The 22,942-nt window shown below is 34.7% G+C and overlaps 1 protein-coding gene across 2 annotated transcripts; it reads right to left on the reverse strand.

Moving 5' to 3' along the window:
* Nucleotides 1-396: 396 nt before the first annotated feature.
* LOC113398896 (sodium-independent sulfate anion transporter-like) lies at nucleotides 397-21,588 on the reverse strand. Of its 2 annotated transcripts, none has more exons than XM_026637838.2 (14): nucleotides 21,436-21,588; nucleotides 15,980-16,108; nucleotides 14,635-14,705; nucleotides 11,518-11,710; nucleotides 10,014-10,118; nucleotides 7,598-7,716; nucleotides 6,779-6,941; nucleotides 5,932-6,096; nucleotides 3,414-3,575; nucleotides 2,851-2,991; nucleotides 2,279-2,424; nucleotides 1,547-1,705; nucleotides 1,297-1,450; nucleotides 397-641 (listed from the first exon to the last, which is right to left on the reverse strand). In XM_026637838.2, the coding sequence occupies exons 1-14, from the start codon at nucleotides 21,467-21,469 to the stop codon at nucleotides 613-615; spliced, it is 1,770 nt and encodes a 589-aa protein (XP_026493623.2). In that variant the 5' UTR covers nucleotides 21,470-21,588; the 3' UTR covers nucleotides 397-612. The 2 variants fall into 2 exon arrangements, with proteins under 2 accessions (XP_026493623.2, XP_026493624.2); XM_026637839.2 differs by lacking the exon at nucleotides 21,436-21,588 and adding an exon at nucleotides 16,254-16,385.
* Between the last annotated feature and the right edge of the window lie 1,354 nt (nucleotides 21,589-22,942).

Genomic DNA, 22,942 nt, shown 5'->3' on the forward strand with positions numbered 1-22,942 from the left:
TATACATTTTGTTCTACTACGTTCTGTGTACGTTAATTTTGTACCTTTTGTTGTTTAAGAGGTAACTCTCTCAAAGCTAACATAATAATGTTTATAGGTAATAAATAATGAAGTTAAACTATTTTATTATTTACTAGATAAATTGGCGTGGAAGAAAAAAACATGTTTAAATATTTATTGTCAAGATATATTTACATCGATATATACAAGAGCACCATTACTTAAACAATAATAATAATTCCTATATACAATCAAAAACACTTAAATAAATAATACAAACTGATATGTCACAAGTACTTTTAGTATTTTATCATTGAGACTAACCTGAGCTACGTTATATAAATTTAAATATATTTTCAAAATTATATCTTATATTCACATTAATAACATATTACGATTTTTATTTTTCAATGGGTTACATTATAGACAATAGTAACATTTCTTAACTGTCCCTGGACTAAGGCCTCCTTCCCTGGACTAAGAGCTTGTTGTTACCACGTTGCACAAGAATTGCTGGATAAAAATGAGGCAGACTACGATCAAACACACGCTTCCTCACGAGGGTTTCCTTTTTCAATTAGCAAGAAAATTATCTCTTTACATATTATATAACTAAACCGACATCCCTTCTGTGTTTAAATCTGAAACAAAATGAAAAAAAAAATTGTAGTTTTTTTTTATTAGGTCATATTCGGCTTGTGCAAGTGGGCCACCTGATTTTGCCAATAGAAAGAAATATGAGCCATCTCTTACATCAAAATCAAAATATACTATATTCAAGTAGGCTTTTACAAGCACTTTTGAAACGTCATTTAACAAACTATTTTACGTAAAGCTACCACTACACCACGGCAAAAACTCGATCGCCAATGCGGTACCGAATGTGGGAAGATGTTATGTCCCTTGTGCGTGTTGGTACTTTGGCTCAGTTACTTCGAACACAAGCATGCTAAGTATTGCTGTTTGGCATATTTGAAGACACGTAATCTAAAACTAATCTCTTCAAAAACAAACTTTCATTTATACAATAAAAACGACTAATATTTTATTTAGTAAACTAGATCGTATTATCGCCAAAGCCAAGAGTGTGTACATAATTTCAACTCTATCGGTCGTGAAACTGGTTTTTATAAGTAATAAAGATGCAAGATTTCATATTGAACGAAATCCACATATATTATTTGAATAAATACTGAACGCTCATTGGTCGCTTATTGCGTCATCAGCTTTCACCGATCAATCAGCATTCAGATAACACAAATTATCTGACTTTCAGTTTTAGAAACTGGAAGTTACCTAATATGAACTGGTCGATGCTGGGTCCGGACACGAATCTAGTAGAAATCCCGGAATGCATATCTTCTAACAACTTCTGATGCTTCAAATCGAAATTCCACAAAAGGATCCGGTACTTTTGTTTCTCTAAGTCTAATATCACTGTGACAAGATTCTGTAAACATGAATTAGGTAATTATCTTTTTGTAGGATCAGATCATAAGCTGAAATTATTTGACAAGCATGTGATCAAGTGTCTAGATTAACCTACTTCGAATACGCCGAAATCAGCAGCGCGTAAGTGCTTCGCGTCGAGCACGAGCACGCGCACGTGCGCGGCGCGAGCACGCACCTCGCGAGGTACGTGCTCGGCGCACGCGTAGCTCAGCGTGCCCTGCAGAGACAGCGACACGCAGTCTTGGTTGCCCACCTTATGTATATCACTCATTAGTATATTCTTCAATTAATTCATTTTCAATTTTCATTTCATTAATTAATAAAATAATTACTATATGTTAAAATTTTGTATACATTTATTATACAAAACAATTATTTAATATACAATTATTTGTATTTCATACGTTGAGGGAACGTTCCTTATTGGCAAACATTATATAGCGCATCTGTTTAATGTATCGTCTATATCGCGTCTAACAGGTATGCATGATACAAAAAATGACCTAATGTAGATCCTTGTGACACTCCAGGTGATATTGCTGTTATCGCCAATTATTGTTAAAAATTACGTTTCCAATGTACGTAAGCGTACAAAGACTGCATTAGCTAATATTTCAAACGGGATAGGGACGTCATGATATCCCATATATAAATATGATTGACTAAATTTTAGTTAGTATTCAAGTTAATCCCATGGACATTTTCTTCGAGCCCAAATTTTAACGATATAGGGTTCAATTTTAAGAGTTTAAGGTTTTAAGAGTTAGAAACATCGAAATAAGGTTGCTTGTAAGGTACCAGGAGGCCACGAGTACTAAGAATTAACCTTGAAGTGTTGCGAGTAGAGCCGAGGCCTAGCCGCAGTGGCGAGAGCGCGCAGCGCGTCTGCGCCGGCGCCGGCCGCGATGCCGTACTCCAGCCCCGCAGATACACCCACACATAGAGTCAGCAACCACACCGCTAGCTCGGGCTCTGTGAACGAAATATTTGTGTAGTTAAGATATTGCCGTTTTGTCAGAAGTCTTTGTAAAATTAGATAGGAAAGCCGCCAAACTTAATATTAAATTTTTTACCGTTCTGATGTATGCAGGGTCAGGTATTTGGTTTCTGTCTACTACTTAGTCAAAAATATACCTGTTTTGGTCCTAGTGTTATGTTTAGACCAAATTATTGTACCATAAGCAATAATACTTTGAAATGTTATGTACTTTAGTCTACAGACTGGTAAAGCACTAAAGGCGTTAAGATTGGCTTACATTTGCAGTTTCAATGTCGAAGATGGTCGCTTATCACTCAGTAGATCTTTTGCCCTCCTACTTAAAATAACAAAACCATCTTACATATATTTTTTACTCAAATATACAGTACATCCCATAACAGAAACATTTGGATACTCACTGTTATTCATCCACAATTTTTTAACAATGGTGAAATCGATGATAGACATCATCGCCACCATGATGATTCCCGCTAACGTGGCGCGCGGGATGAAGTAGAACGCCTCCGCCAGCAGCGTCACGGAGAGGAGAACGAGACTTGCTGAAATTTATATTCAAAACCTATTGATGTTAAAACTATAGGCTGGTATTATTCATATTTTTTATGTTATAATCTTGGATTCCAAGGATTTAACCCTAATTGGCCACATTAACGGCTGTTATTTTTTGTAGCAGAGACTATTTTTGTCACTCTTGGTAGATTCAAATTCGCAACTTATTTATCTAGCCAAACAAAATATATTATGTTAGTAATGGGGACGACAATAGCCCAAGGGGTCGCGATCGACCTGCGACTTTTTTAAAACAAAAGCCACTATAATATCAAAACATAACTGTTTGTTTCGCAACTAAGAATCAAATCCTGGCAACTAAAGTTAAGCGGCAAACAAAAAAAAAGGCTTACCATTTAAATAAAGAATGTCATTAAGAATAGCCCGCGGCATACATGCGGTAGTAACTTACCTTTAAACAGCGAGCCGGCGGGAGTGATCACGCCGCTGGCGTGGTTGAGCGCGGTGCGAGTGAAGGAGCCGGTGACCGGCATGCTCTGGGCGAACGACGACAACATGTTGCAGGCGCCGATGGCTATCATTTCTTGAGTCGCGTCTACTGGTGTGCTGCCCGCTGTTTATGGCAAATTTAAGCTATTTATAAACAATGTAATATTGTTGTCATTGCCATCATCATCATCATAATCACTATAGAGATGATGCCGACAATGACGGTGACGATGATGATGATGACGATAATGATCATGACGCTGACAATGACGGCGACGATGATGATGACGATAATGATCATGACGCTGACAATGACGGCGACGATGATGATGACGATAATGATCATGACGCTGACAATGACGGCGACGATGATGATGACGATAATGATCATGACGCTGACAATGACGGCGACGATGATGATGACGATAATGATCATGACGCTGACAATGACGGCGACGATGATGATGACGATAATGATCATGACGCTGACAATGACGGCGACGATGATGATGACGATAATGATCATGACGCTGACAATGACGGCGACGATGATGATGACGATAATGATCATGACGCTGACAATGACGGCGACGATGATGATGACGATAATGATCATGACGCTGACAATGACGGCGACGATGATGATGACGATAATGATCATGACGCTGACAATGACGGCGACGATGATGATGACGATAATGATCATGACGCTGACAATGACGGCGACGATGATGATGACGATAATGATCATGACGCTGACAATGACGGCGACGATGATGATGACGATAATGATCATGACGCTGACAATGACGGCGACGATGATGATGACGATAATGATCATGACGCTGACAATGACGGCGACGATGATGATGACGATAATGATCATGACGCTGACAATGACGGCGACGATGATGATGACGATAATGATCATGACGCTGACAATGACGGCGACGATGATGATGACGATAATGATCATGACGCTGACAATGACGGCGACGATGATGATGACGATAATGATCATGACGCTGACAATGACGGCGACGATGATGATGACGATAATGATCATGACGCTGACAATGACGGCGACGATGATGATGACGATAATGATCATGACGCTGACAATGACGGCGACGATGATGATGACGATAATGATCATGACGCTGACAATGACGGCGACGATGATGATGACGATAATGATCATGACGCTGACAATGACGGCGACGATGATGATGACGATAATGATCATGACGCTGACAATGACGGCGACGATGATGATGACGATAATGATCATGACGCTGACAATGACGGCGACGATGATGATGACGATAATGATCATGACGCTGACAATGACGGCGACGATGATGATGACGATAATGATCATGACGCTGACAATGACGGCGACGATGATGATGACGATAATGATCATGACGCTGACAATGACGGCGACGATGATGATGACGATAATGATCATGACGCTGACAATGACGGCGACGATGATGATGACGATAATGATCATGACGCTGACAATGACGGCGACGATGATGATGACGATAATGATCATGACGCTGACAATGACGGCGACGATGATGATGACGATAATGATCATGACGCTGACAATGACGGCGACGATGATGATGACGATAATGATCATGACGCTGACAATGACGGCGACGATGATGATGACGATAATGATCATGACGCTGACAATGACGGCGACGATGATGATGACGATAATGATCATGACGCTGACAATGACGGCGACGATGATGATGACGATAATGATCATGACGCTGACAATGACGGCGACGATGATGATGACGATAATGATCATGACGCTGACAATGACGGCGACGATGATGATGACGATAATGATCATGACGCTGACAATGACGGCGACGATGATGATGACGATAATGATCATGACGCTGACAATGACGGCGACGATGATGATGACGATAATGATCATGACGCTGACAATGACGGCGACGATGATGATGACGATAATGATCATGACGCTGACAATGACGGCGACGATGATGATGACGATAATGATCATGACGCTGACAATGACGGCGACGATGATGATGACGATAATGATCATGACGCTGACAATGACGGCGACGATGATGATGACGATAATGATCATGACGCTGACAATGACGGCGACGATGATGATGACGATAATGATCATGATGCTGACAATGACGGTGACGGTAACGATGATGACGATAATGTTGGTGACATTGACAATGATGATTATGATGATGACGATAACTTTTATATATTTTTTATTGTATTGATTTACTCCCGTTTAATTTTTTTAATAATGTATAGTATATTTCATATACTATTTCATATACTATATATCAAAAGATCAATAAAGACCATTACATAGAAACTACTATTATTTTAAAAATAGTCGTTAATTAATTACAAAGGCATAAGAAATACATAAACATCAATTAAAAAAGCACTCTTACCAAAGGCCTTCGCAATGGCGATGCTTTCCAATATGGCGACGAGTGGCATAGCAAAGCCTTCAGGTCCGAACACTTGTAGCATATGTTCGAAGTTTAGAGTTTTGTTGTCCACTGTTGTTGAGAACGGCGGTGGTCCGAAATGTGGTAGACCACCATGAATCGTGCCTAACAAACAGTTTACATGGGATTATATAATATATAAAACGGTGACAAACATTATATAGACACGAGGAGGAAAGGTAATCTAATAACACATAGTTTCCGACATCGCAAAGCTAATATATCCTTCCTGGGGCACGGTATTCGTTTTTATAATAAGATTCCTCAGTTATTTTAAACTTGGCCTATTCAAAATTTAAAGCTCATGTCAAAAAAACTTTGATAACTAAGGCATATTACTCAATACAAGATTATATTAATAATAAAAAAGGGTGGACTTGTATTTATTGATTTCTAGGCAGGATATATAAAAAAATTAAGTGTACTCTACTGACATATTCTGTAATAAAAATTGTCGAAAAGAGTAACTACTGAGTTTCTTACCGGCTCTTGTCGGTAGAGTCTACTTTCCGAAGCGATTACCATGACGATTCAAATGTGTTTTTATAAGCCTACTTGAAAAATAAAAAACTATTTTGACTTTTGACTTCGAATCTATAAGATTAGATTAGGACGGGATTATAGGAAATATAAAAAAAATTCGGTGGCCATGTTAAACGTTTTTTTTCAAAAGATTATCAGTTTAAATAACAAAACATAACGGCCCACCACGCAATGTGTCTTTTGGTACAGAAAAGTAGCCACTCGCTCACACAGATTTATTCATAATAGAACACAAAATCCTAACCTGTAAGTGCGAATGGGGTAATGCCTTCTAGAGATAGCACATAGGCCAGTATCAAGCCAACGAAGACGACCAACGCGTTCCTGGCACGGACCACGTATAGCCAAATGTTAGCCAACACCACCCGAACTCGACCGTCGGTAGATGATGTTGGTATCGTAGCACGCTAGAAGTTAGAAACCATCATACACGTTCATTGAATTTATCGCTCTGAATATTCTATTTCGAGAAAACACATCAAAATAAGTTTTCTCTTTTCAACTACGTAACTTTAATGGAATAATCAGTCCAGGTATATTGTTCCCCAATGTACCTCTTCGTTAACGACGGTCTAAAAGTATTAAGCAAAGATGATTTACTCTAAACAGTAATACATGAAAACGTATACGTCGCTTAGCAAATATCTTAAAAATGATTCGGATTTAAAGAGATTTTACAAAAGTTTGTTTAAAACTAGTGCGTCAGCCAGTTATCTGCTACTGATTAACAAATAATGGGCTGGACGTAATCATCTTTCGCTCACATAATTTATTTGGTGTTAATGTGTAAGCCGCATGATTTTGGAACAGGTCGCCTGCCTGACGCTAACGATAGGTTGATTCCTCGCTCTATAAGAACCAAGGCGCTCACTTGATCCATTGATCGAATGTATTTACTTCTTATATTATTAAATTTATTTTGCTTCGAAATTTAACGTACCAAACAATAACAAAAGATATATAGTTTTTTCGTAGTATTAGTACTACCGTTGCTCAAATTAGAGCTGAATTAAAAAAAAAAACTTTTATTGGGGATCTGTTAAAATATTAACTTACCACTTACCTTTAACAAGAGCAAGGCGATAATAGTTGATATTCCCAATACAGTATCCCACAATTTTACTGTCTTTATGTTATTGAAGAAATTTATCAATGCCTTTATGAATGTACCACCGGAAGCACCTAGAAGTAACAAACATACGTTTTTTTGTTTATACATGATCCATATTTTACTTTCATTTTAAAGGAACATTACCGCCTTTTGTGCAATTAAGAATGATAAATAAGTATTGCACAACATCACATAAATTACTCTGATCCCAATGTAAGTAGCTAAAAGCTACTTGTTATGGAAAATCAGAAGTACCGAAGGCGCCACAAACACCCAGACCCAAAAAAACTAATTAACTTTTTCTACATCGATACGGCCGGGAATCGAACCCGGGACCTCGGAGTGGCGTGCTCATGAAAACCGGTGTACACACTACTCAAACACGGAGGTCGTCCAATAATATAATCATTTATTATCGCAATGTCGCAAATACGCTCAAAAAAGTTAAAAATAAGTATTAAATTTTTCTCTTATTTTAAAATCTAGTTCATCAGTTTGTTAAACCTGCGTTCGTAATTAAAATTGAAACGAAATTCGTAACGAAACATTAATAGCTATTATCGTGTTTAGGAATCGGTTCAGTTCCCGGACACGCGTAACTGCATTGCATATTGAATCAATATTGTACGTACGCTATTTGTAATTCAAACTGAGCGCATACACGATGTTCGTCGAGTAACTTGTGAACAACATATCATCCAATACAAGTCGAGCAAATGGTAATATCTCAATATACCAAATAGAACTATCTTTATTTAAGCTCACACCAAGAAATGAGTACTATATTTCACTGAAAATACACATTATATGCATAGGGAACCCACGTGACCTTGATAATCGACTCTAGAGCCTATGGTGGCGAAATTTAAAATTTATTAAGTGGGAAACATTGAAATGTACATATACAGAAATTGTAATTATTAAGAGTTTCAGTAAATAAATTCTCCGGGTATGAATTAAATGCTTCTGGAGTAAGAAGTTATAGCCAAAACATTTACAGAATTTATATTTTTTTATAGAATTGCATGACTTCAGTACTTTTATCTTTTGTTTCCAAACCAGTTTTTAAATTATGAGTAGATGAGGTTGGGTTAAAACATTTGACCCACGATCAGTGTAATGAAGTATACAAAAAATAATAACTGCATTTTCTCTCGACTAAGGATATAATAAAATTATTACAATAATACGTTTATTGTCAACACAGCTGTACCTACAATTACTCAATACAATTAACTGCCTTTGTCCACTTTTGTCGACGTTCTTATAAATGCGGTTTTGATAGATTTCAATTATATATTTGGATCAACTTTACTATAAATATTAGGACATGATATAATGCGTGCATATCGATTGTCTATCGATAATATTGCCAACACTAACGATAGTAGCAATAGTTTTGTGCTATCGATAGCCAGTGATAAGTTATTTGTAGGCCAAGTAACGACACTATATTTTAATAAGTTTAACTAAATTTGCGCCAGTAAAGAGTATAAGAATTAATACATTTTGTACTTTTACTTCGATTAGAGAAAAACATTAAAGTATACCCGTAAGTTTAAAAAAATTGTGTATTCTTGTAGAAGTGCGGAATTTACATAATTCGTGTAACGACCGTCGATGTCCAAAGACGCGTTTCAAAAAAATAACAATATTCAATGACAAATCAGGGCCTCGATTCAAGAAATTTTATCGACTTCGTAATTATCCTTTTCTCAAATTCCTTCACTGACTATTGATAGTCGAAAAGCATTGATACTATCGATAGTAGTATCGATATCCTGAATAGTTGTCGATGTGAGACGACGACCCAGTAACATATGTTTACAAACTGCTCGACCTCACACACGAACTTACAAAATTAACCACAGAAGCGCCACTAGTCTTTACGCAGGTCGATAGTACTGACAAAAAATCGATTTAGAAAAACGAATAAATTAATCAATGCCATCTATCGTCGCATCGGGATATTACTACGAATTCAGTGTCAGCTCATTTGTCCCAATCGGATGCAATCTTTACATGTAGCATACAAAGAGATTCAAAAATAAATATTAATAATAATTAAATCACAATGTCGCTTTCAATGGCATGATGAGTAGAGACGAACCAGTGAAACAACTTTGACCTTGAATTGACTTGATATCATTGGTCGGATACAAAATGATCTCCGTAGTTTACAAATATACATAATTGATTACTGAAAAAATGGTTTAAATGTCGACAAAGACTTTTGCCAAATTGTTTAAGGAAAAATTATTAATTAAGAAATGTTTGTATTTCAACATATACAGGTAACAAGGAATATGTATCTTTCTGCCATTGGAATATAGTATAAATTACAATATTCAAGCAATTAATGTATTACCTGTTATATGAAACAATGATTTGAGTTGACTCGCCGATATTTGCAGCGCCGCGGCCGTCGTGAAACCACTTATGACTGGCTTTGATATGAAGTCTAAAAGAAACCCTGCAATTTAAGCTTTTTTTTAAAATAAAGACAATAATTTAATTGCATTAATTTAAGGGATTAAATACAAAAAAAGTCAACAATAGTCAATGTCGATTCCGTATTCTCTAACATAGCTAGCAAGGACTTACAGTCCAGCCATGACGACTCCTCGTGAAGTAACAGAGCACCAACACATTCCCCTTAGTGCCAATGTATCCATTAGCATATACTGTCCAGCTACTACAAAAAATAGTGAGCCGTGATGGCGCATTGGTTAGGAGACGTGAATCTTAATCGATGATTCCTACTTCAAATTACATTTTCATGTGCCTAATTGGTGCTCATCTCACTCTCGGCAGTGAAGGAAAACATTGTGAGAGAACCTGTTTGTGGCGGATTAAAATCCGCCACGTGAATCAACCAATCCTCAGCAGCAAAGTGAAATAAGTTCCAAATCTTCTTCTAATCTTAAAATAGAGGATGCCTTAGCCCAACAATGGGTCAGTTTCTATTATGGCTATGACACATGTGCTCATAACTAAGTATAAATTTAAAACTACAACGCGATTGTTTCGGTTGGTCGAACTGACTATTTTAATTAGATTTATAAATATGAGTAGGTACGTAATGAACATTATATTCAGTATCGTTAAATTAACATTAAATATGTTTTTTTAATATATTAATTTCGTACGTTCTGATTAATCTGAAACTGGATCGAAAGCCAGTTTTTGTTTTAAGCAATATCGTTACGTCGTTTAACAACATTGTATGTTTGCCGACAATAGGTTTTGGCGGTCTAATTATAAGATTAAGATACATCACAACTCAAATCCACAAAGATCACAAATCCAGGATTAGCAATTATAATAAAAATACTCAATTACGAGTATTCGCTGTCATTAGTTGTGAACTTTACTTAACAGGATTAAATATGCCGCTAAGCTGATGCTTAAATTTCCTTTATGGAAAACCCAATAACATTTTGATTGTCTGCAGTCTGGAGTCTGTAGACTCATTACTTAGAGACTAAACCAATAAGGTAAAAGTAAGTACAGTAGCAGGCTTTACTTTTTCAAAGTACTCATTTTTTTCATCATTATCTTGTCAATCTGAAGACATCCACTATTGGACACAGGCCTCCCCCAAATATTTCCAAGATGACTAGTCTAGCACTATCCGTATCCAACGGCTTTCACGATGCTTACAAAATTGTCGGCCCACCTTGTAGGGAGCCTTCCCACGCTGCATCTTCCGGCTCTCGAGAGCCTTTCGACCCTTGCGGCCATCAGTTCATTAGCAGCGTATATGGAGCTACTTGACCATTTAAGACCGTTACTAATACAGATCTCTGTTTTCAAGTGTGACTTATCTAATATATCATATTAAAATGAAAATAAAATTAATTCGGGCTTACCTAACTGTAATACTCCCAGCAATAGAATAAGACATCCCGATAAGAATGTCGCGAGGTAAGCGAAATCTGGAGACTTGGCCACATATTTGGCCAAAAGTGCGGCTAATATGGCCGTTGGACCAACTGTCACATCCTTACAACTACCTAATATGGCGTAAACTATACCCGGAAATATACTTGAATAAAGTCCGACCTGAAATAAAAAAAATAGATGTGTCTTGGCATCTCTCAATCGCGCGTGCAATCTCGCGTGAGATAAAATAATTAGGGAAAATACTTTAAATAATATTATATGAAACCGTATAAAATAGAAAGAGATGCAATGTTGGTGACGATTTCCGTCTGTTTACTCAACTGTAAGCCGCGTAAAGGAACTTCATTCCAAAAATTAAAGTGCAACAGAGACCGAATCCAAACCTTTTGGCGTCAGCAATTTTTTGAGTTACCTTTAGAAGAGCTTTACATTAAAGCTCGACCCTAAAATTATACTCTCATCCTGTATAAAGAAGCTTCATTCAGTAAAAATTCGATACTTTGAGCGATATATAGAGAATATAGACATACATTTCAATTCCATAAACGAATACCAATCAATCACTCTACGCATACCCAGTACTGAATAAGCTAAGCTTCTGCCGATTTATGGAACATAGACATAGCCTACAATACAATAGCCAAAGATATAAATAAAAATACTGGGATATACGAAAAAAATTACTTGATACGGAACCAGTCGCGGATGATATATATATATATAATATTTAATTTAGTTGACTTTGTAGTTTATTTCGGTCGATCGATTACGCTGTAATGATAATAATTCATGAAATAGTAACTGGATCCAGTTTTGTAAAAGTAATTAAAACCTTCTTGGTCATGATTAGCATAGAGAGCTAGCTTTAAATATATAATGGAATAACAACGAACGAACATAACCAATGGAACATTTTAAAAATAATATTATTTAAAATGAAACTAGGGACTGATTAATGACAATTGATCAAAATATATCATGTATTATGGTGTGAAAGGGATGGCGATATGTGTATGGCCAATCAATGGATGTAAGATGTCGACGTCGCAAAGACAATAATTTTAAATTGACTCTTTTTATATTACTCAAGTAACTATTTTTTGAACCTATATATTGCAAACACAATTTGGAACACATGGCTATTTTTTCCAAATATATTGCTTATTCTTTGATAATTTTGTATAAATGAAGTACGCACGGGTAAGCGTAGCCACTTCTAGCGTACAAAGCGGCAGTAGCCATACAAATATTTCCCAAAAGCTTTGCTATCTCTCATACTATTACGTATAAAAACTTGTAAACATAAAGATACAGAAAGTATTAACTTTCTTGCGGTTACATAACAATATTATTAATGACAAAATCTTATATTTTGAACTTTCACTCGTCTTCTGATCGGCTGAGAATCTAAAATGACGTCCTAACGCATGTTAATCTTAAAACTATTCTTAGGAAATGATACGTATATCATAGTACTATGTCCACATAGGTATAATATTCCATAGAAATACCTAAGTATTAATGAGTCTAGGACAGCGAGTCTCTTCCTAGAGGAACCACCAAACTTCGCCAATTATTTTTTTTATATTATAGGTGGCAAACGAACAGGATCACCTGATGGAAAGTGACTACCACCGCCCATGGACATCTGTAACACCGGGGGGGCTTGCAGATGCGTTGCCGGCCTTTAAGGAAGGATTCTCAATGAGAATATAGTTAGAAGAAGGAATTCGGTGAAGAAGACGGCGGAAAGGTCTACACTACCAAAACCGAAGAAAGCCTGACGAAAGTACCGGCCGCTTCTCATCGCCCTCTAAGAACTGTGCATCGGTTTATAAGAAAATAGCATCGCCCAAGTGTCAGCAATAGGCGACTTCTCTTCGGATTCGACTATAAACTCTTCAAGATCGTTGGAGGCTATCAACGCGTCAGCAATTTGCATTAGCTATCCAACACACTAAGAAAGAATATATAAAATCCCAAACACTGCTATATAACGTCCTGTTTTTATCCATCTAAAACATATTTTCATTACGTATCTGGTCAGTGATGATCGTCTGATAATGAGAACAATCTTAACGCACTACCCGTAACTTCTCATACCTACTTCAATTCATTTGATGTGGCCGCTGTAAAACTATAGAATGACCATTCATTTTTATTCATATATATTTATGTACTACTTATGTTAAGCATTACTTTTGATCTCACTTATTATACTTTATTGAATTTCCTCTCAGTATCTAAAAGGTTATCTTGAGATTTCTTATTGGAATAAGTCCGCCTTTACAACGACTTCAAACGACGTTTAAAAGCCTAAGCCCAACCACGAAGAAGCACGAACCATATTATATATATATTTTGCATCGTGTACTTAGCGAGGTACAAAGAACATTAATGTTTATAAAAAGTTGTTTCTAGATTTTATCGTTCTATTTGGGGTGGGTATTATGTCTCTAGAGACAGAACTTATTTACTCTTATTGGAATTGAATTCAAAGGTGACTGGTACAGTTGTTAATTATACAATTCAGGTATGAAGTAAACAATAACCCGCCAGAAACATTTTCATGTTAAATATTGCCAAGATGAGACCATATGACTCGCACTGTCAAAAGGTTATCAGACCTCATGTCGAGCCAAATTTCAAATACTACACGCCCTAACTCTACAAGGCCTAATTTTACTAACTCTACACTTAGTTAAAACATGTGACTTGGCCATTTCGCTACATTCAAATGGGCGTAAGGAGAAAAATGTATCCACTGTTCATTAATTTTCTGTTATACAATAATTCTTGTAGTAAAGAAAAGCTTAGCTCGTCACTGGATCAAAACAATCCACAAATATCTAACAGCAAACAACAAAAGCCTTCTCTTATATATCTTAATGCTTATTAAGAAAGCACTCTGTGGAACCAGCTTTCGCCGGCGTTTCTTCCGAACCGATACGACTTGGGAACCTTCAAAAAAGAGCTTACACCTTTTTTTAAAGGCCTGGTATTGCAGATGTGCATGAGCGGTGGTAGCCACCTATGCCATAAAAAGAGGCCGCCACTGTTACTGTGAAAAACAAGTATTTTACCTGAGGTGGTAGGCCAGCTAACATAGCATACGCTATCCCCTGCGGTATCGATGTGAGACCAACTGTTATACCTGAAATATTAAAAAAAATTAACTTGTAAAATTAAGATATTTCGATGTACTAGAATCGAAATATTTTGTCACCAACCTTGATTTCACTTTTATTGAAATTGCACAATAAGATTTTATTGAAATTGCACATTTGATTACACATTTGAGAGATCATGTATGTATTTACAATGGCCTAACAACATTTACTTATCGACAACGATAAGATTCTAAATCGATATCAAATAATTATGAAGTAATAGAGTATCAGATAAATCAGGACACTCCGATACTTATAAACTAGTCTTAAACTAATATATATACAAAATTATGTATTGCTTATATACTGAAAATTATTTTCAAATTATTTTCTTAGTTTAGTTAACTGTGAGTATACACTATTCCCGATTTTAGTCCTGCCTTAATCCTAAATAGAGGTCACCCGGCAGAAATCACTGTAGCATGTAACTAATAAGACCGTCTTTGCATTTTTGTTATAATTTAACTGTTTTCCTTTTACACTTTTGCAATAAAGACTAAATCAATCCATATCAAAAGATCGCTGTATTTTTTAAAGCACATCACTCAAATACCGCTGATTATTTTGACATGACATTTGTAACATTATATTCAGCGTGTTTCAGACAATATTTTTGGCCAAACATTACGATATAATATAATTCAACATAGCCACATCAACGCATGGCCGGTTCTGTTAGTAAATAAATAAACTAACCTAACTACAAAGTTATGTATGTAAATGACAACAACTACAAAGTTGACAATAGAATGAATACTAAATAAAAAATACGTAAGAATATTTTATAACGTTTTATATGAAATATTAGAGTCCGTTGAAGTTTTTACAATGTTTTTACATATGTGTGAGTTAAATCTTCTAAATTTTAAACGAGATTCACACATACACACGAACTAAAATTTTGCACACAATTTTTAGAGCTGGCAACGAAACAACCTAATAATTTTATTAATAATCATTTTTCATTCATGACCTATAACGACTATTCATTCGTTTCTTAAATTACTTGAATGGTTTTGTTTGATATTCACCTCGTCCGTTGTTATTAATTTAGTTATACATACTGTTAGTTGTTTTACTAATGTTATGTATTACGGATCTTATACATTGCAAATATCTTTAGCGACATTGTCATAATGAACACTTACTGAGCACGACGTAGAAATACTTAGTACCTAGTAAAATATTTATGTAATGTTATCAATAAATGATACAATGCTGTATTTGAAAACGAAAATAAATACACGTTTTTACGAACCTGCTATGGCATCTCTTAGCAAATACTCCAAGCAATAATTCGGCAACCATATGGATATCGGGAACCTTCGTCTCCATGATTCCATGTTGCAAAACTTACCCGCTGTATTCCGCCATCTTTTACGTCTCCCTGCACAAAATAATTATATCATAAAAATCACTATAATAATGATTACTATTTTATGAATGAATGAATAGCAAATTTATTTATAAATATAACAAGATATATTGGCAATAGTCCAGATAATATCAATACATAACAATTATAGCGTTACCGATCGAACCGCTCATTCTGATGTTTTTTCAAAAGATTTTAACATGCATTCGATTAGAAGCGTGTCGCGCCCGTCACGTTTTATACCATAATGAGGTATGGACGATCGCGATACAAGCGTACTGCAGACGAAACGAAATTTAATACAGGAACGGCCTTATCATCTCATTGATTAGTAATGAGTGTTGTTTTTACAAACCGTTATTTAACATCACCTGTGTTTGTGTGTGTGCGTGTGTGAGTGTGTGGGTGGGTGTCCAATCTTGCACCTGAATCTTAAACCACTCAACCGATTTAAATGAAATTTAACACATTCATGGTGGCATCTCAGTTTTTGTTTTTCTTTTTGGATTTTTTTTAACTACTATTAATTCTTGCGATCGCCTACTTTAGTTATATTTATGGTACTGTGCAAAGGTATAACGCATTCTTCTTGTTAATTAAAACAAACTCACTCAAGGTAGGCCACATTTTTCATGTTAATCAAAAACTTATCGATCGGATGAATAAAAACCGACGGTTTAGTAGTTACGATATACAGGCATCATGTAGACGTCAAACTTACACACCTCAAACGACCCTCGTTTTTCTTCAGGGATTAAAATGTAGAAATGAAGATAAAAATGTGGTCTATCTTTTCAATTCAAAATCAAATTCTTTAATACAATATAGAAGCATTTACTAATCGATACACAATTAAAAACTACCACCGGTCCGGAAAAGGAAATACCCTGACCTGAGACGAACCGGCGAAAGAAACTCAGCTGGGTTTTTAGCTTATTTTATAATAAATTACTGTTTTTCGTGACAGCCTTTTGAATGGATACTAGTAAAATTCGCTAAAGACATTATAGTACGCAGGTCTATGCGCGACCACAGGCCTTTCTCTATTCGAATAACGTTATAAGTACAATTGGAGAATAATGCCACATTATTATGTATGGGATCAATGGCCTTACGTACTTTCCGAGGCACGTCAGTGTACAACATCAAACTTTCCAATACCAGGCAGCTGTCGGAAAATAAATTTGGTCCCTATATTTGTACCCGGAACATCATGTTCTGCAGACGTACAAGCTAGCCACTTGACCAACGAGGCGACATTCCAATTATTAAATAAGATGCATAATTTATTAAGTAAAATTAATTCTAGTATAAAGTAAAACTAGTTGTGACACCTACTGAGTAAAAGTTTTAGAAATACGGCAAACCTAGTGTTTAATAATTTGAGAAAGTAAGACGAGTCACTGTGTGTGTGTGTGTGTGTGTGTGTGTGTGTTACTTTATGGAACGTTATCAAGTCGTGTTGTTTACGCCGTATCTTAAGAGGACTAATGTTGTATTTACGTAAGCGATACAATACTAACTGCAACAGACATATTTAACGGTTAGTCAAGACGTGGTAATTACTTGATGGTACGGCTTTGTGCAAGCAGCAAGTACCATGCACTCAGTACATATTCTATTGACAAACAGCAATACTTAGTATGGTTGTTTCAGTTGGAAGGGTGAGTGAGGCAGTTTAAATAAAAATAAAAATATGTTTGCAGATCTTACTTACATAAGTACCGTTAGTTTAGTGACACGGCTTGTAGCGTGCTTTACGGCTGAGTCCTAATAATATTTCGAAACATTTGTAAACAAGCTGTAGTTCAGTGATATTATAGTTAACGTAAATATTTTAAAACAAAGATTTGTATATTATGAGAGTAGATAATAGATTTTACGATACAACGGATAATATTACTAAGTGAACGCGTTCCTTTTTTAATAATATAAACCTGTGTATATATTTTTATGATATAGGTTTATAAACGGGCTCGTCCGCCACCATTCCACCTGATGGTAAGCGGTCACCACTACCCGCAGATATTAGTGTTGTAAGAAATATTAACCATACCTTACACCACCGACGCGCCACCAACTTTGGCAGCTAAGATGTTATGCCCCTTGTGCGTGTAGTTCCACTGCCTCACTGACCCTTCAAACCGGAACACAGCAATACTAAGTATTGCTAGAATGATAATGAATGGGTGATACCTGCCCAAACGGGCCTCCACGAAGCCCTACCACCAAATTATTTAAGAACATACAATAGCGTTACCAGTAACATATGTAAATATGTATCTTACTATTAACTCTAGCACTTTTGAATTGGCATTTTACAAAACTATATTAAGTGAAGCTACCACCGGCTCGGATGTGTGATTCGGTGTAGATTCTATCGAGAAGAACCAGCGAAATTACTCCTTAGTTAACTTACATAGGAACATTAATAAATTAATATTCATATAAAAATATTTTTATCAATTTAGCAAGCGACATGTCGATTAAAAGACTTTATTAATACCTATTACTCCGACTAACCTAAGTAATATCTTCTTCCATTAACAATAGACGTTTTGAATAACTTTGCTGCTATTTACGCTGCTTTTGTTAGATCGCTAGCCTTGACAAAATAATAGCGCTCAAGTTGAAGGTTCGACTGAAGTTTCATTTTCAGTATTCGCTTCGTCACGACGTAGTTTAAATAATAGCTTGTCTTGCATACCAATGGATGACAACACAGATTCATACCTTTCCTTTTTTCCGGATCAATAAATATATTAAATACATACAATAAATATTTAAGCCGTTACACGCAGTTAAACCAACAACATTAAAAAAGTTTGTTTTACAATACAAGTGTATTGTAAAACAAATCTCTGTTCCAAGAATTATTTATTGGCAAAATGAAAATATACACTTTTGAATCATTATTTTACAGAACTATGTAAACTATGGTAAACTTAGGTACTTAGGTAAAGCTATCACCGGTACGGAACGTAGATTATATGGATCAGAACCGGCAAGAAACTCAGTAGATACTCATTTCCAACATTTAAAATATAAAGTTATATTGAATACAACTATATATATAATATATCCTGTCTGAAAATCAAAAAGTATTCCTCGACGATTTATTATCGTCATCTATATAATATTATGTTGAATAATATGCTTTATTTATTCATGTTTTTCTTAACAGATGGTTTAAATTTATGAATCGACAACGTCATAAATATCTGTATCAACGAATACCTTGCATCAAGAAGGATTTATTGACTTTGCGAAATGGGAAACTTGACGTGATAAGCTGATCCATACGTCGTGTAATACATAAAATGATAATCACAGATTCTATGAAAGCGATCAATGTTACTCTGAATATATGTACTTATATAATATTGTGGTCAATATTTGACGCAACTGTTAGTATTCCTACTTTGTTAAAAACATCCTGAAGGGAGTCTAGCGCCAAGATTATAAATACACCAGGGGTCTATTTATAATCTTGGCGCTCTTTTGTAAAATAAAAACCCTATTAAATATCTATAAAAAAAACTAAAATATACTAGATGAGCGGTATCAATATCAGTTAGTTGTCTAACTTTTCTGCACCGCGTATGATACGGAACTAAGTCTTCAACTGAAGGTGTCTAACTTTTACCTTTTCTGTATTTCTTTTTGCTGTATTTTTTAATTGTTTTAATATATTTTTATTCATAATCATAGAACTATATTAAAGTGAAGTTAGCATGTAATGTATAAACTCAGCCGCGAAAACGGGAGCCCACGTACGTCCTGCGAGAACGCACCTTTGGTTAGGTCGATGTCGGAATGGTGAAGACGCTATACGGATCGCGTGCAGTTCACTGCTGACGAGACGAAGTAAACCGAGGGCTTCGAGACCGCTAGCGAGGAATGTGCGGTGTGTTTTGGTATCATCCCTGTTATGGGAGGGTTGATCATTGAATATTATATTGCATGTTTCCTTAGTACGGGTGACTTTTTAAATGTGTTAATATGCATACATATAAAATACTATTTTTAATATATCATACTTATCAAAATGAATAGATATTCATTTTTATTTAATAAGATCATTAAATAAAATTAAACAACCAGTTGAATGCGGTAGGAAGTATTATTACAAGCAAAGAGATTACTTGGCATAAAATAAATTGTTCTAATAAAAAATAATTAATCATAATAAAAACCAATGCATAAACTCAAAGCATCCATAAGAAAAAAACAGAAAAATAGTAATAAAACAACAAAATAATGTATCTCAAAATTGTATCATTTTTAACTAAAACCTAAAAATAATCAATATATTATATTATACATATTTAAGAAGAGTATGTAAATAATTAACATTTTACTGAAAGGAAGTTAGACTAATTAATTTGTGCTTCTACCAGACCTGTGTCGAGTCCCCTAGAACGAATAATATAGCTAATCACCCTGATGATGCCTGACTAGATAGATTTTATTTAAATTCTGTTTCCCTAAAATCCCGTAGTATACACTGCTGTATAAGTATGAGTATTTTCGATTCAGATCTACTAGCACTAGTGATCGCTTCCATTTGGGTTACACGCAGCAGAACTTACATGAGAAAAACAAAATAAAATGTGTCAAGACTTTATATTAAATCTCTTATAATAAAAATATAAATTCCATAGTAATCGTTTCGAGCCTTGTAGGATTAGCTTATCAGAAACCATGACAATACAAATATGAGCATTTTATTTCTTAAAGTCATTCACTGAGTCAGGCTTAAAGAGATTATATTACAATAGCTAGACAAATTGAAACTTTATAACGTCTAGTATGATCAATCTGCAGTGAAGTTAGTAAACAGCGGAGCCCACTTTTCTAGTCAACTACATTGTATAACAAATGTTACTTTATCTCATAATTATATAACATTTTGAATGTTTTACATAAATCTAAATACCTAGTCGTTTTTGAGATTTATTTATTTAAATAAAAAAAGCTTATCTTGGAGTGTAAGTGTAATAAAATATCACATGCATAGTAATATTATCTGCAAATAAACAACCAAACCATAATAAATATATGTATCTCAAACATTTTCTGTGTTTTCTTTTTTGGTAAATATCGAATATAAAATAATTATTAAAATCTACAATTATTTCCAGTTAAATGCACAAATCAAATGCAAAGTAATAAGTAAGTATTATTTAAAAATGGAACAAGTCATTAATTAGAACAAAATGAAAAGGTTTTTTTTTAATATATCATATGCCGAACGATTTAGTATTTTATTCCATCTAAAATAAAAAACTGTACAAAAATCTTATTATTTTAAACGTATTTTGTAATAAAAAACATACCTAACAAGGGTTGCCGCGGGTCATCTGTGTTCATGCTTATTGCGGTTGCTAATATCCATTGTGTGATAAACTGGAATCTAATATATATTACATGATTCAATAATAATCGTATTTCTTGCTACACTGTTTATTTACAATTTCATTTAGACATTTTGTCAATGTCAAATCAAATGACAGTACAGATTATATGGCAATGCAAAACTAATACTTCACAGATTATAATTACATGAAAAATAGCAAATAAAATTAATAAGAATGAAACACTTGACACAAAATAATTAAAATATGCCTACTTATGTATTTATTTAATAATGGAAATACATAAAATTTAATATATTTTTTTATATTTATATAATATATTATGCTCTAAAAACGAATTCAATAATATGTATAATTCAGATAACTTAAGAATTAAGTTAATATAATTAAAATAACAAAAAATAGGTACGGCCAACTTTATTTATTTTACAATATTTATAATTATAATATCAGAAAAATATATTATTCATCATCATAAATATTTTTTTTTTATTTTAGAAACAAACTTCGTTTTAACAGTTAAGTATGAATATCGACACATTTCCTTTTTTGACATAAAAAACAAAGATGGATTTCTTGAAATAACTATATACATTATTATTTATCTTTATTAATTATCCTTATGCTTACACAAAGAACATCTAACATTTATTTATTATTTTGTCGATTAAGTATTTACCACCGATTGGTAAAGAGGACGGCACGCGGCTCATACTGGCACAGATAACCTTACAATCTCAGTTACATGCGGTTCGAAGCTGTTGGATACAGATTACGTTACGTCATTATACAATTTCACTAAATGCTTATATTATCGATAAGCTTATGTTTGATAGGGGTTATGACCGCAGTGGAAAAATAGACCATAGTCTTATGAGAATAGATAATAAATATAACTGAATTGTGTAATAAAGTAGGTAAGTGCTTACAAAAATTTAAACCGATGGTGTTATTTATGCATATTTATTAGTACCTTCAAGAAATTGTACTTCGTACTTATCGCCTATGCTATGACTTAAAAAAAAATCTTGAGAATTTTTTAAGCAAAGTAAATAAGAGCAGATCAACTTATATACACGACAATAAAAAAACCTATCCAAGAGCTGGTAAGCTTGTGATTGAATTTTCAAAACGTTTGTTTAACATAAAGTTATTTGTGTGGATGTGATTAGGTATAACATGAATTAATGGAATTATTTATAATATTAATCAAAAGGAAGTAACTTTACAACAATACAAATCTTCGTTTACGAATTTCTCTTACACAATTTTGGCCTTTTACACAATCTTACACAAGTTCAAATCCAGACTGTTGTTCTGCATGCGTTTATCACGTGAGTAAAGATGGAAATAATGTGAGCGCATGAAAGCGCCGTCATATTAAAATTATATCTTTATTGCTACGGATTATACCTTGATTAAAGGATTAACTCTTTATATATATTTACTCGTATGTGTATATATTTAC

This window comes from Vanessa tameamea, chromosome 9 (genome assembly GCF_037043105.1).
Source record: "Vanessa tameamea isolate UH-Manoa-2023 chromosome 9, ilVanTame1 primary haplotype, whole genome shotgun sequence".
NCBI classification, from domain to species: domain Eukaryota; kingdom Metazoa; phylum Arthropoda; class Insecta; order Lepidoptera; family Nymphalidae; genus Vanessa; species Vanessa tameamea.